General features: G+C 40.3%; 1 protein-coding gene across 1 annotated transcript; it reads right to left on the reverse strand.

The window, feature by feature from the left end:
• Window positions 1-1,361: 1,361 nt before the first annotated feature.
• Window positions 1,362-3,051, reverse strand: LOC121920643 (protein ALP1-like). Its single transcript, XM_042447777.1, has 2 exons — window positions 2,485-3,051; window positions 1,362-1,799 (listed from the first exon to the last, which is right to left on the reverse strand). Exons 1-2 carry the CDS (start codon window positions 3,049-3,051, stop codon window positions 1,362-1,364), a joined length of 1,005 nt encoding a protein of 334 aa, XP_042303711.1.
• Window positions 3,052-13,118: the final 10,067 nt, after the last annotated feature.

Below are 13,118 nucleotides of genomic sequence, written 5' to 3' on the forward strand. Positions count from 1 at the left end.
TGTTGTTGCAGTCACTGATCCCCTTGAAAATGAAGGCTGTATTGGAACCGTGCAATGTGTGAACAATGCTGGAACATCTTCCTTGCAATGCGCAGTTACACCTGTACTAAAACAAAATAAACCATGCAGTTCTCGTACTGGGAGGATAATCAAGAAAAAAAAATATTTTCCCCATAAGGGAAACATTTATAGGGAAAAGGTTCTGTTTTGAAACCTCAGATATGTTTCAGCATTCTATGTTTACCCTGTTACGTGCCCTTTGGGACCGATAAAGAGGGATTTAAACCATTTCTCCTTGAACCAAATTAAAATTTAGTTTTCATGTTAAGAAAAACGTTTGTATGTCACCATGTGCATATGGATATGTTCTCACATAATGTATATACAGTTTATATAAATGCATGCTTTCTTTACATAATGGAAAACAAGCCACCAGACGGTTTTTTTTCAAAAGAAAAAGGATATTTAATCGTGTTTTAAAATGTTAAGTTATATTGTTGATAAAATACAGCTGTGTTCTCAGAAATTGGTCTACCGTCCTTAATATACCTAAACATTTCCACAGTAATAGCAATATTATTCAGCAATGGTTTCTAGAACAGCCTTCCTTTTGGTTTTCAAGTTTGGTATTATCCTTAATGTCTTCACAGTGTAACATTGCAATGGTAGGAACCATGATGTATTAATAGAAATGTAATATATACAATCCATTTTTACACCATTGTTTTCCTATATTCCCAAAAAATTATATTTGAAACATCAATATAGCAATTGTATAACACTACAAAATAGATTTCCAAAATTTAGGTAAACAATGAAACTAATCTATAACAGTCGGGTATTTATACCCCACAATAATATATACACCACTAGCAGAACCTGATTGGAAAAAAAAAGTTAAAAGAAAAAAGAATCTAAACAACCGTGATTCAACATTGCCGTCTGGTAAAGTTATTCACATGTTGTACATGACACGTTGACAAACACATGTATATCGACATTAATAGATTGATACAAAGGTAAACCAAGAAAAAACATTTTGATCAGATCAATGCTGTTGCCATAACTGAGGTGATGCTATGAAACATCAAATAATGTCAGTTTCTGGTGTTACCGACCCAAAATAATGCCAGTTACTGCAGATCTAACAGTTTGACCCTCTTTTTTGTGATTTGTAGAGTGTCCTCTGATGTTATTCGCAAAAGCTGGGAGGACAATTTTCGCAGGTGGTTCAACATCGGGATCAAGGACTTCTCCCCTCGTCTCACAAATATTGTGCAGGATGGCACATGCTGTAACCACAGAGATAAAATTTTCCTCTTTCACAGTTAGTCTACCAGAAAGACAACCCCACCTAGATTTCAAGATCTCTCCACCACGCACCTTGCCTTACAATGGGCAGTGTTATAAGCAAGTTTGTCAGGTGTTAATTCTCCACGATATGGTGTCATGAGCCATTTCCTGATTGGGTAGGCACCATCCCCTATAATCAGTGGTGGAATGGCTACATCGTGGACATGCAGGGTGGGATTTCCGGGCACAAAACAGCCTTCATCCATCACTTGACAGATAGCAGAATTTGTAAATATGTGGCTGTCATGAGATCTCCCACAATTCCCTACTTCTATGTCAATGAACCTCCCACTGTGATCTGTAGTTGCTTGCAGAACAATTGAAAATCCCTGCTTGCGGTTGATGTATTCCTCTCTGCGTCCCAGCGGTGGGCAAACAGAAATATGAGTGCCATCAATAGCTCCTATGCAGTGTGGGAATCCAAGTCTCTGAAATCCATCCATAATCTGAAAAAAGGCAAAGGTATAATAAATTTGGGATATCAAAAAAAGGGGGTTAACATATTTCATATCAGATAATGCATTATTATTATTATTATTATTATTATTATTATTGGTATATGAAACTGGGATCAAAGAGACAAAAGCATAAAAAGGACGATAGAAATTATTATGGTTTATATACCTAGAACACACTGAAGGAGAATCCAGATGTTACTTGTTCACATATCAACTCTTACAAACATATCAAGATACATCTTTTCAGAATTGCAAACCACAACAGCACAGCTGGATAAGAGAGAGGCCAGCAGCAGAGTGCACCTCCGAAGTGCATGCCCCAAGCCTAGGACCACCCCCCCAGCACAGCTGGATAAGAGAGAGGCCAGCAGCAGAGATGCACCTCCGAAGTGCATGCTCCAAGCCTAGGACCACCCCCACAGCACAGCTGGATAAGAGAGAAGCCAGCAGCAGAGATGCACCTTTTAAATCCATGCCCCAAGCCCAGGACCATTAACCCACCCCCATAATTGCAAAGGTAATTGAAAGCCTTTCTTTTTTTCCCACACAAGAAAAAGGCAGGATGTAAACATATCTTAATGGTATTACATAAGCAAAATCTATATATCTTTAGATATGCATTAATGCATTTGCACCCAGAAGTCTTAGGTTTAAAAGTAATATTGATACATACAGTGTGGTAGTTTCCAAGCTGGATAGTTTTCCTCAGCAGTAGCTTCTCCATAGCAAGGCACACCTCGATAGCGATTTCTGCAGCTGTGGATGTTCCAACCTCAAAACGGGAAGCCACCTTCCTATACATCAGAGGGCTTGAGAGCCACCAAATAGTTAGGGCCACTCTCTTCTCCACCGGGATGGGACTCCGGAATACAGAGTCCCCACGCTCCAGCTCTGGTCTCAAGATGCTAGCCAGATCAAAAAGGGTTTCTTTAGACATGCGGAAGTTAGAAATCCACATGTCGTTATCCCATCGCTGGAGGACTTCGTCACTCCACCAGTTGGTCCGCTCCCGGGGTTGCTGCCACCAACGTGGGATGCGAGGCCAGGTCGCCATCCATGCCAGACAACTGGATATATCTAGATTGCCGCTGGCAGCCATAACTGCAATCTTACTCAGAGCAGCCCTCCGGCGCGAAATGAGGACAAGCGATTTGGCAATGCGACTCATTCTTCTCCTTCTTCGCTCTTCTTCTTTCTCTACCATGCTCACAAGATCAAAAAATGCTTTCTCCGACGCCATCTTTACACCCCACAAGGAAGTCACCGGACGACTTCCGGGTCAAAACAACCACCGAGTGGCAACGTCATTGGTACACCGCCCACAAGATCTAATACGCATGCGCTATAGCAAACCGTTCTGAGAACGGTTTCAAGAAAAAGGAATCACAGTGCGGTAAACTGCCGTTCTGATCACGTTGTGATCATGTTTTGATTGCTAATGCGGTAATATCCGTTCCAGGAACGTTCTCATCACGTGATGATACGGAACGTTCTCAGAACGCAGTGCGATAATCTCCAATGTCATGCAATAGCAGTACTCTGAAGAGTATCATCCTGATCCAGATATTTATGTGCACTCATATGTACATGCATTTATTTTCCTCAAGTATGCATTGCCTTTCTCACAGCTGTAATCCTAATCATATTTTTATACCCCAGATTTCCCTCCAAATACACTGTGCTCAAAGCAATTCACAAAATATAGTCAATTTAAACACAGTGCTAACACAACAGCAAGAACCATCACTACTATTAGGCAGGGTGAGGCAGTCCATTGCTTCCGACAATGGATTGTGGCCATCAGGAAAGGACAGCAAATGGTGAGTTAGGGGCTCGACAGAGTGCCCTGAAGGGGCAGCCTGCAATTGCCCCTTTCCTAGCCAGATCAGGGCAGTGGCAACCTCATGCCGTGGCCCTGACATGGTCTTCCAAGGGCACAAAAAGGAGCTCCTTTTGCCATCCTCAAAAGGGCATCATGCCCACAGCGATGTGGCTATATGGCACTCCTTTGATGCTGCATCATCTGGATGCAGTACCAGAGGTGTACCATGATGCCACGCAGGGAGGGTGAGTCAGGTGTGCGTCGTGAGGATGCTATGCCCCGATTCTGTCCCCATGCTGGCCTTTCAGGCCGGTCTGTAAAGGGCCATCCTTACTTCATTGCTGCCAGGGGTCCATGGGATATTCCACTTCCCCTGCCAAAGTGATTTACACCGTTAGATACTGTATCTCTTGACTTGAGTGTGGAAACATTCTTTGCTCCTCCAGCATAGGAAGAAAAATGGTTTGGACCCAGCCATGAAAATATATGATTAAGATTTCAAGAAAAGTACAGTATAACTTTAACAGTACAACAATAAATGGTTCAGTAGGAGTGTGTTAGGTGTTCAAATGAATGTAAAACATATCAACTATTAAACAAACAATAATACCAAAAACATTGTCATCATATACATTATAATTATATTAAGTCTACAGTGCTATGGTACCAGGGCGGCTCTCCCAGGGATCATTAGATTCATTGGGTGTCAACAGAAATTCTTCTACTTGGCTGGAGTCCTGAAAACATTTACCCAGTGATAAGTCACACTGGGGCTTTTATTTATTTATTTATTTATTTATTTTCTGGGTAGACATTGGATTGGATTGTGCACCTTTGTTCCAATCTCACATATACACATTGTGGACTGTATCCTGTTGGTAGTCCAACCAGAGAAGGAAAGATTAAGTGAATCAGTTGTTAAATGTGATTAGATACAAAGGGAAATCCCATTGATTACACTGATTGGGACCAACAGGATTCAGGTGCAAGTCTCTGGATTTGCTGGTATAGGTTGATGCATGGTTTCACTGCGACTGCAAAACTTCCTTATGTAAGTATTTGCTGCATACATTCTGTTTGCCTTATGAGCCCTGGCTAATATATGATTTTGGGTGGTACTGCTCTCTCAACCAAGCAGATGATGTTAACAAGTGAACTGAGCATGTCAGCTACACCATTTCACAGAACTTACCTCCCTCGAAACAGTCAGGCATGCTTAGCTCACATCATCACAGTGATAGAAGACAAATGTATGAGTAATGAAGGAAATTAGGCCTGACTTGTGCAAAACAGAATACATGCTTCACTTGATCTGTACATTTAGACCTTCTATATGTCAACAATACATAACCAATTACATGTGTACCTCTCCTCAAGTGTAAAGATATATAATTGAATATCAATGTCAGGACTGTCCATATTATTGTATTTCCAGTTTCTGTATGTGGTTGTGAATCTGGACAGTGAAGAATGCAAGTGTCCCATGGCACTGGTAAATGTGCCAAATGGCCCAGCAGCATACCCATGCAGACAGCTGCCATAATGCAAGAACAGTGGGCTGGGGAACAGAGAAGGGCAGACATCTGCCAGGCCAAGATGCTCCAGGCTGCCCCCAGAGTATCCTGGCCCATTCATACAGGGTCTAAGGATGTGCCTGTACTGCAGAAATAATGCAGTTTGACACCACTTTATCTGCCATGGCTCAATGCTATGGTATTCTAGGATTTGTAGTTTTGTGAGATAATTAGCCTTCTGTGTCAGAGAGTTCTGCTGTCCTAGCAAACTACAAATCCCAGGATTACATAGCATTGAGCCTAGCAGTTAAAATAGTGTCAAACTACATTATTTCTGCAGGGACAATCCAGCCTAAAATTGAGATGGAATGAGCAGATGGAATGCAGAACTGATGAGTAAGATAAAGTGTTTAACCACTGTCCTGCATAGTGATGCTGTTCCTCAGATATACTTCCTCCCATCCCAAACTATTGTTTTAATATTTTTGTTTTTTCTCCAGTTGATGTTCCAGAAAATCTGGGGACAGAAGTTACTTTCTTAGGCTACAGCTTGTAGAATTATGACAAAGAACAGTTGGAAGGTTTCCCAGAGTTATATTTCAAACTCCTGCTTCAAGAACAGAAAAGTATAGCTTACTGGGGGAAGTGACTCTAACCCGTTAGATGGGCTTGGGGGTCATATGTCTTGGTAAGTCTATCTTCCAACAGTGGTCACTGGTGAGCATATTTGGGGATGGAGATGGGAGTGGCAGGCAGAGGCATCACCATTTAAATTTATCAGAGTGGCTAACAGTGGCGCTACATTGGGCAATGCAGGGAATTTAAATGCATACCCTTCAGCATCCCTATTTGGCAGGGTCTATCCCAATTAATCCTCTATCATGCTACTTTTCTACTGTTTTTAGTTTCTCTCTCCTGCTCCCACTTTCCTCCCTTTGAACTCAGCATACTTGAATTGCTGTAAACTGAGTTCAAGGTGTAAACGTAGTATGCACTCAATTAAATCGTTTAAAGGGGAGAGGAGGAGGTAGATTCTTGCCATTCCCAGTAGGCCTAGGCAAAAGCAAACCACTGCAGCTTCTCCTAGCTTGTATATTCTGTCTCGTTAATAACTTTTGCCTTCTTCACCACACTCTGATGTTGCTTGGACACATGTCCCAGTTTTCATCTGTGAAATGATGGGAGATATGTAAATGGTGGCTAAATCTAGCCAGCCAATAATGCTTTTTGTTTTTAAAAGGAGTGAAAGACAGATGCCGACAATGAGCTATACTGAACAGTAGCCCACAGTGCAGGCTCCTGTTGTCAGCCCTGCTAATTTTGTATGTCTGACACCAGCACATTACCAAGTGTTCAAGCAAAGTAATCATTAAATCAAGTTCGGAAAATGTAGGATTCCCACTCCCAGAATCCCCTAGCCAGCATGAGCATCAGCCTTTCTTTAATCAACTGCCATCCAAAACAGATGACCATCAGATCTTGGAAAAGTTACTTTGCAGGACTATTTTTCCAAGCTCTGATGGTAAGCTATTTTGAATGGCTGTTGATGCTTGTAAATAAAGACAGGCATTTAAATTTAAGATCTGTAATAAATAAAATAACAGAGCAATACTTTTCATGCACCCCACCCTCTAAATTAAGTATTGACGCCCCACATTTCCCAGATTCCCTCTAGGCACTATTGGCTTACACTTTAAATGGTATGATTAGTTATCTTAGCAGTTAATCAACTGCACCGCACACATCAAGCAACAAAATAAAACTGCTAACACACTTTATTCATGGCAAGTTTCCAGCAAAGTTAATAACATTTAATGGCACACTATTTATAAGGTTCTGTAAAATTTGAATGTGTTGGGTCTTGCGTATAATTCTTGTCATGACCTAATAGTGCCAAAAAGTGGGAGGAGGGCACAGATAAATGAATGTACTGATCAAAGGAAGCATTATAATAACAAAGGGTGTTACTGTGCAGAACTTCTACTAGATTCAGTAAGTCATCCTTTATTTATTTTTTTAAACTCCTCTATGTTTTAGTTTGAACTGGTTCTCATATTTTATACACCAAGAGCAAAAAACAAGCTCAGATGGTGGTGATAATCAGTAATCTGGAATTAATGAGAGCTATTTGCCATACAGATCACCTTATTTAGCATTCTGTTAGTCTTCAGGTCAATGGAAGAGCACACATTTTGCATGCAGAAGATCCAGGTTCAGTTCTTGGACCTTCAGACAGGCCAGACAGAAACCTGCATGGCGTACTTAATTTGTGCTAAAACTAAGTAATTTGGGACACAAAGGGAGAGTGACTGCTTAAATACCTTAAAAGTACCAGATCCTGTCTAGTTTTGGAAGCTAGGAAAAGCCAGTCCTGGTTAATACTTGGATGAGAGACCACCAACAAATACTAGGTGGGCAATTCATACTCTCATACAGACAAACCCCCTCTGAATAAATCTTGCTAAGAAAACTCCATGATAGTTTTGTCCTAAGATTGCCATAAGTTAGGAATGACTTGAAGGCATGCATCATCAACAACAACAACAACAGAACATATTTCAGAGGAAGGAATTGGAAAAACCACTACTGAGTATTCCTTGCTGAAGAAAATCCTATGAAATTCAGGTAACTTGAAGACACACACACACATGCAGGGTAGGAGTGGGGAAATGATTTTCTGAAACTTAATGAATTGCGTTCTCCCTTTGATTCCCGCTTCTCCTGAACCCTGGGAATAAAATTCTCTTGAGTTGATTTTGGACCAGAAAAGGCTTTGCCTTCCCATCCAAATGATGAAGTGTTGACCTGCCCATTATGAATGAAATGACAAAGATTTTTAAAAGGAGAGGGAGAAAAGTAAATGGAGGCTCAACAATAGACTGTTCATCACACCTTGAAAAAGTTGCTTTTTGGAATCCACTTCTCAGAATTTTCCAGCCAGCGTGGCTAGTGATTTAATTAGCAGGGAGATTCTTAGAGTTGTCATTTGTTTGTTTATTTATTTAAAAAATCTTTCCTGTTGATTGTGGCATTCTGGAAATTGTAGTCCAAAAAGATAATATTCCCAAGCTAATATATAGTTTGGTTCTATGCTTGCCAGATTCTACAGCTGGAGGACTTGTAATCAGCCCTCTGAGACATCTGAAACCAGATTTTTAATGTATTACTAAGCTTTATTAGAGCAATCATGCCAATTAATCAATTACAGTTTTTAAGCCAAACAGAAACTAGTTTTAGTCTTTTCAATAGTCAAAGCCCTTGTTATAGCGGCATTGTTATTAGGGTGACAATTGTGACTTTGAATTAGTTTCTCAAGGGATATAACCTGAAGAGAATTATTGAGTACTGAAGATCTCACTGGGAGAGTTTACAAAAGAAGCTATATCCTTTAAAGCATGTAGCAAAATCTGGTTTGGAAGACACAAAAGGGCATGGAATCATGTATGAATGTGGCTGTAATGGAGAGTGTCTTGGTTTCATTGAGTTGTGTGAGATTCCCACAGCCCTGAACAAACAGCTCTAGGCCTTCTATTTCCTTCACCTTTGTTCCCCTACTTTGGAATTCTTCAAAGAACACATTACCAAGCCAACTGGATTCACTACAAAGCTGCAATGTAGCTCTTTTTATCGCAATGATCAAGACAACAATTGTGTGCCGACAAGAAAAGAACAACCAAAACCATCAAGCAAACATTAAAAGAACAATTCCAGAGATAGTTGCCTTTGAACTGTAATAATGGGCAACATTCAGTCCGAAATCTGAATTCTGTGTAAAAGAATTCATTACGAACTGCCTTCCCTTGTAATTATCTGAGCTGCTGGCAGCATGTACTTTCAGCAGCATTAATTTTGTCAAATGTAATATTTTATAGGCTTGCTGAACTCCACACAATTGTTGTATTGTCAAGCTGCTTTTATAGTTAGTTTTGTTTGTTGTAGAGCCCCTTTATGAAAACCAAAGGAATCTAAATTTTGCCTTGGCTTTGTTCCAAACCACAGAAAACACAGTACTGTTTGACAAGACATTGTCCTGAAGTATTATTGCATTTATTAAAAAGAATGTTCCTTTTTGCTATAGCCCAGAAGCAATTTTAACTGAATAGTAGCAGACACTAACAACTGAGAATCAATGTTCTCTTTGGAAAGAATTCAGCCACTGCTGTTTTAGTTTTGGAGCCAAACTCTATAAATACTTGCTGGCAACTATTCTGCCTGCATTTTGTGTGCATGTTTGCGTGAGTGGTTTTATCACAGCAGAAAAATGAAAGAATAATGGAGTTGGATTCAGCCTTACACATGGAGGAACACATTGAAATCAATCATAAAATTAGTTAATTTCAGTGGGTCTACTTTAGGTTTAACCAAGTCTTTATCCAATCCAACCAAGGGGCTCTGCAGACCAGCCATTAAGGCCAGCTTGGGAAGCAGAGTCGGGCTGTGGCATCCACACAATGCACACCCTGACTCCACCCCCATGGCAGCATGATGCCATGCACCACACCACAGGGCACTATTTAGATGACACAGCGCCAAAGGAGTCCCATAAAGCACCGGCAGCTACGGCACCCTTTCCAGGGCATAAAAAGGAGCCGCATTTAGCAGCTCCTTTCTGTCCTATGGAAAGGCCAGATTGGGGGTGTGGCATGTGGTTGTTGCAGTCCCGATCTAGAGAAGACAGAGGTGAGATCTGCACAGCCCCCAAGTCTTTATCTAATCCTGTGGCTGTACTCCTATTGGCTAGCCCTAATTAGAGCAGACCCATCAGCACTAACAATGAGATTTAGGGCTATGCCTGTTAAATCACTGCTCTGACTTTTGTGTGTGTGTGTGTGTGTGTGTGTGTGGCTTTACTATTCATGCTCGGATGTGGAATCAATATTAGTCTGTGAGATATAGCTTCATTAGCTGGTTTATACAAATATTTATATACTGCCTTTGCAGCCTGGCAAAACTGAAAATATCTTGACCACTTAACTTTATAGGTTGTAATTATTAGGATCTTGAATTAGGCATCGATATGAATATGAGGCCATTGCTCTGTTTTGTGCAATTAATAAAGTACGCACTTGAAAACCTACTGGCTGCCATATTTTATTCTAGCTGCACTCTCCATGGACCATTTTGCATGTTGTATGTTGTAGCACGCTAGAGATGACCTCAAGCATGTATAGCTAGCCAAATTTCACTTTTCCAGGAAGCGATAGAGCTGTTACATTTAGAAAATGAGTGCATGCACACTCATTGTGACCAGAAAATTCTAGGAGCAAGGTTTGATTTAGGAGCACCATCTCACCTTCAGAGGGTATACAACCTTCTCCCATCCAAGAATAGGCTGTGTCTCCATTCCAAGATTATTTTGTTTACTGATCATTTTCTCAATCTAGTCTGGATTAAGCCATTTTGTCAACTCATATCATGGGGGTCCCCAAAAATTATTTTTCCAAGACTGACCCAAGTGCTCATAGGATACAATCTCCACCATTCCAAATTATTGTGATAGTGGGGATGGGAGTTGTAGTCTAGCCACATTTAATAATAATAATAATAATAATAATAATAATTTTTATTTGTGTTTCCCTGCCTCTCTCATAGGATCGAAGCGGGGTTACAAACTAATTAAAAACCATTACACAATCTCATAAAAACAGGATAAATAAACTCCAATATAAAATTCTACAAACTCTATGGACAACATACAGCAGGGTAAGGCAGGGAATCAATAGCATCGAAAATACTATTCATTCTACAGAGGGGAAGGCTTGGTAAAAGAGAAAGGTTTTAAGTCTCTTTTTAAACGATTCCAGGGGGGTCATAAGATGGAGCTCCTTGGGAAGACTATTCCAGATCCGCAGGGCTACTACAGAAAAAGCCTTCTGGGATGTGGAGACATATCTGAAAGATGGTATTTCCAACAGGTTCTTCCTGGATGTTCTAAGTGTGCGGGGCGGATTATATTATATTTAAGAATCACTGGGTGGATTATCTACAAATCAGTCACTCTGGAGTAGCTCTAAACCACCGCAATCCTATATATGTCTCAATGAGTTCAGTGGTGTTTATTCCCATGTAAAAGCCAGTACATGATTGTAGTCTAGTAAATTTCACTGAGATTGCTCTCAGTCAGGTAGCTTGTGAAGTCTGGACTGGGTTCATTTTCCAGCTTTCTCCTGATCCATATTCAGACATGCAAAATGTTAATTTGAAAAATTAAGCACAAAACCTCTGGCTGCGAAATTAAAAAATATTTGGGAGGAATAATGTATAAAACTTAGATGAGATTCCACGGCAGCCTGACTAGCAGCTCAAAAATGGGAGATTACATTAAAATGTAATCATGAAATCATGCATTATTTATACCATCATAAGAGCAGCATTGGGTCTCCCACGTTTCATATTATTGTATTATTTACTTCAAATTGCAAGTCTTCAACCTATTAAACATAAATGTACTTTCTAAAAGGATATTATTTTAAGAAAACAAATTATTTTGATTATCTTTCAAAATCCCTCAAAGCCCCTTAGGCAGAAATAATCCCCTTAACATTAATTGCTGTTTTACTAAATGAACTTGTTTATTTTAAAGCCTCAGATCCAACAGAAAAACTCATTAGGACACAACTATTCCCAGTGCAATCCTAATCTGGAAGTGAATAGCCCTGCCTGTCTGTGATACTGGCTGGGTAATGCAGCTAAAACTGCAATTGTATAGGCACTTGCTAGGATGTGCTTGCTAAATGAATACAGGGTTATTTCCAAGTTACTGTATACATGGATAGCATTGTATGGTTAAGGCCCACTGCTGTACTACAGTGTAATTCCCACAGGGATCAATTGGTCCTAGGGCACATTTCTACACTAGAAATAATGCAGTTTGACACCACTTTAAGTGCTGTAGTTCCAGCCTATGGAATGCTGGGATTTGTAGTTTTACAATTTAGCCTTCTCTACCAAAGAGTACTAGTGCCTCACAAAGTTACAAATTCCAAGGCTTTGTAAGATGAAGCCATGGCAGTTAAAGTGGTGTCAAACTGCATTATTTCTATGGTGTAGATGCACCCCTAATCTCTAGTATAGCTAACCAGGACAAAACCTTATGTATGTGAAGAAATGAAGCCCTTTACAGAGCAAGTACCATATCCAAAGCCAGATGGTGCTGCTAGTGGAGCAAACTTCATCTTCGGTCTTTACATCTCTTCCACTGGTTCCAGCAAAAGATAATTCACAGTTAGCTCCAGGTTGCATGTAGTTCACAGTCTTTTTGGAGTGGGTGGTTCTAAGGAACAAGGTGTTTTAGCTCCTCTGGATCCATGGGCATCTTGCTCCTCACCTTCTGACACACAAAAATACTCAGAACATAGAAAAGTTACTTTTTTGGTTTACGACTTCCAGACTTCCATGGTGGTGGTGAATTTTGGAAAGCAAAGTTTCCAAAGTAACCACTCAAAGCCCATCATGCTTCACGTTTGTCCCTGTGGACAAAACTACAACACTCAGAGAGTACATTGGTGGACACTCTGCACTGCTGAAGCTTTACGCTAATGTTTGTTTATGTGTATGCAAATGTACACAAGGGATATACATACCTTGAGGGATTGGCTGCTGTCCCACCATCTGACTTCCTCCCTACTGGTACATATAGCCACATTTACAATAATTCTTAAGGCACTTCCAAAATAGATGTTAGTACAATATAGATGTTCCACTATTAAGAATTTACCTATAGCCTTTGCCCAGCAATAGGACTGCAACTTCCATGCACTTTACTGGCAAGCAGTCCTCTTTTCTTATGTTTGTTCACTCAGATGTAAGTTCCACTTAATTTGATGGAATTTACTTCCTGACAGGTATGGAATAATAGTAAAAAGCCACACACAGTGGTGCCATTGTAACCCCTATAGATGATTGCTTTGGCCTGTTGGGTGGGGAAATCCTAAAGAAGAGCTGTACTTACTAGATCAGAGGGAGAGTTGG

This window comes from Sceloporus undulatus, chromosome 2, assembly GCF_019175285.1.
Source record: "Sceloporus undulatus isolate JIND9_A2432 ecotype Alabama chromosome 2, SceUnd_v1.1, whole genome shotgun sequence".
In the NCBI taxonomy this organism is placed as follows: domain Eukaryota; kingdom Metazoa; phylum Chordata; class Lepidosauria; order Squamata; family Phrynosomatidae; genus Sceloporus; species Sceloporus undulatus.

Excerpts from the sequence above, each read along its gene's own strand:
- LOC121920643 (XM_042447777.1), bottom strand. The coding sequence starts at position 3,051 with ATGGCGTCGGAGAAAGCATTTTTTGATCTTGTGAGCATGGTAGAGAAA. Across the intron at positions 1,800-2,484 it reads AGCTTGGAAACTACCACACT|ATTATGGATGGATTTCAGAG; the intron begins GTATGTATCAAT and ends GCCTTTTTTCAG.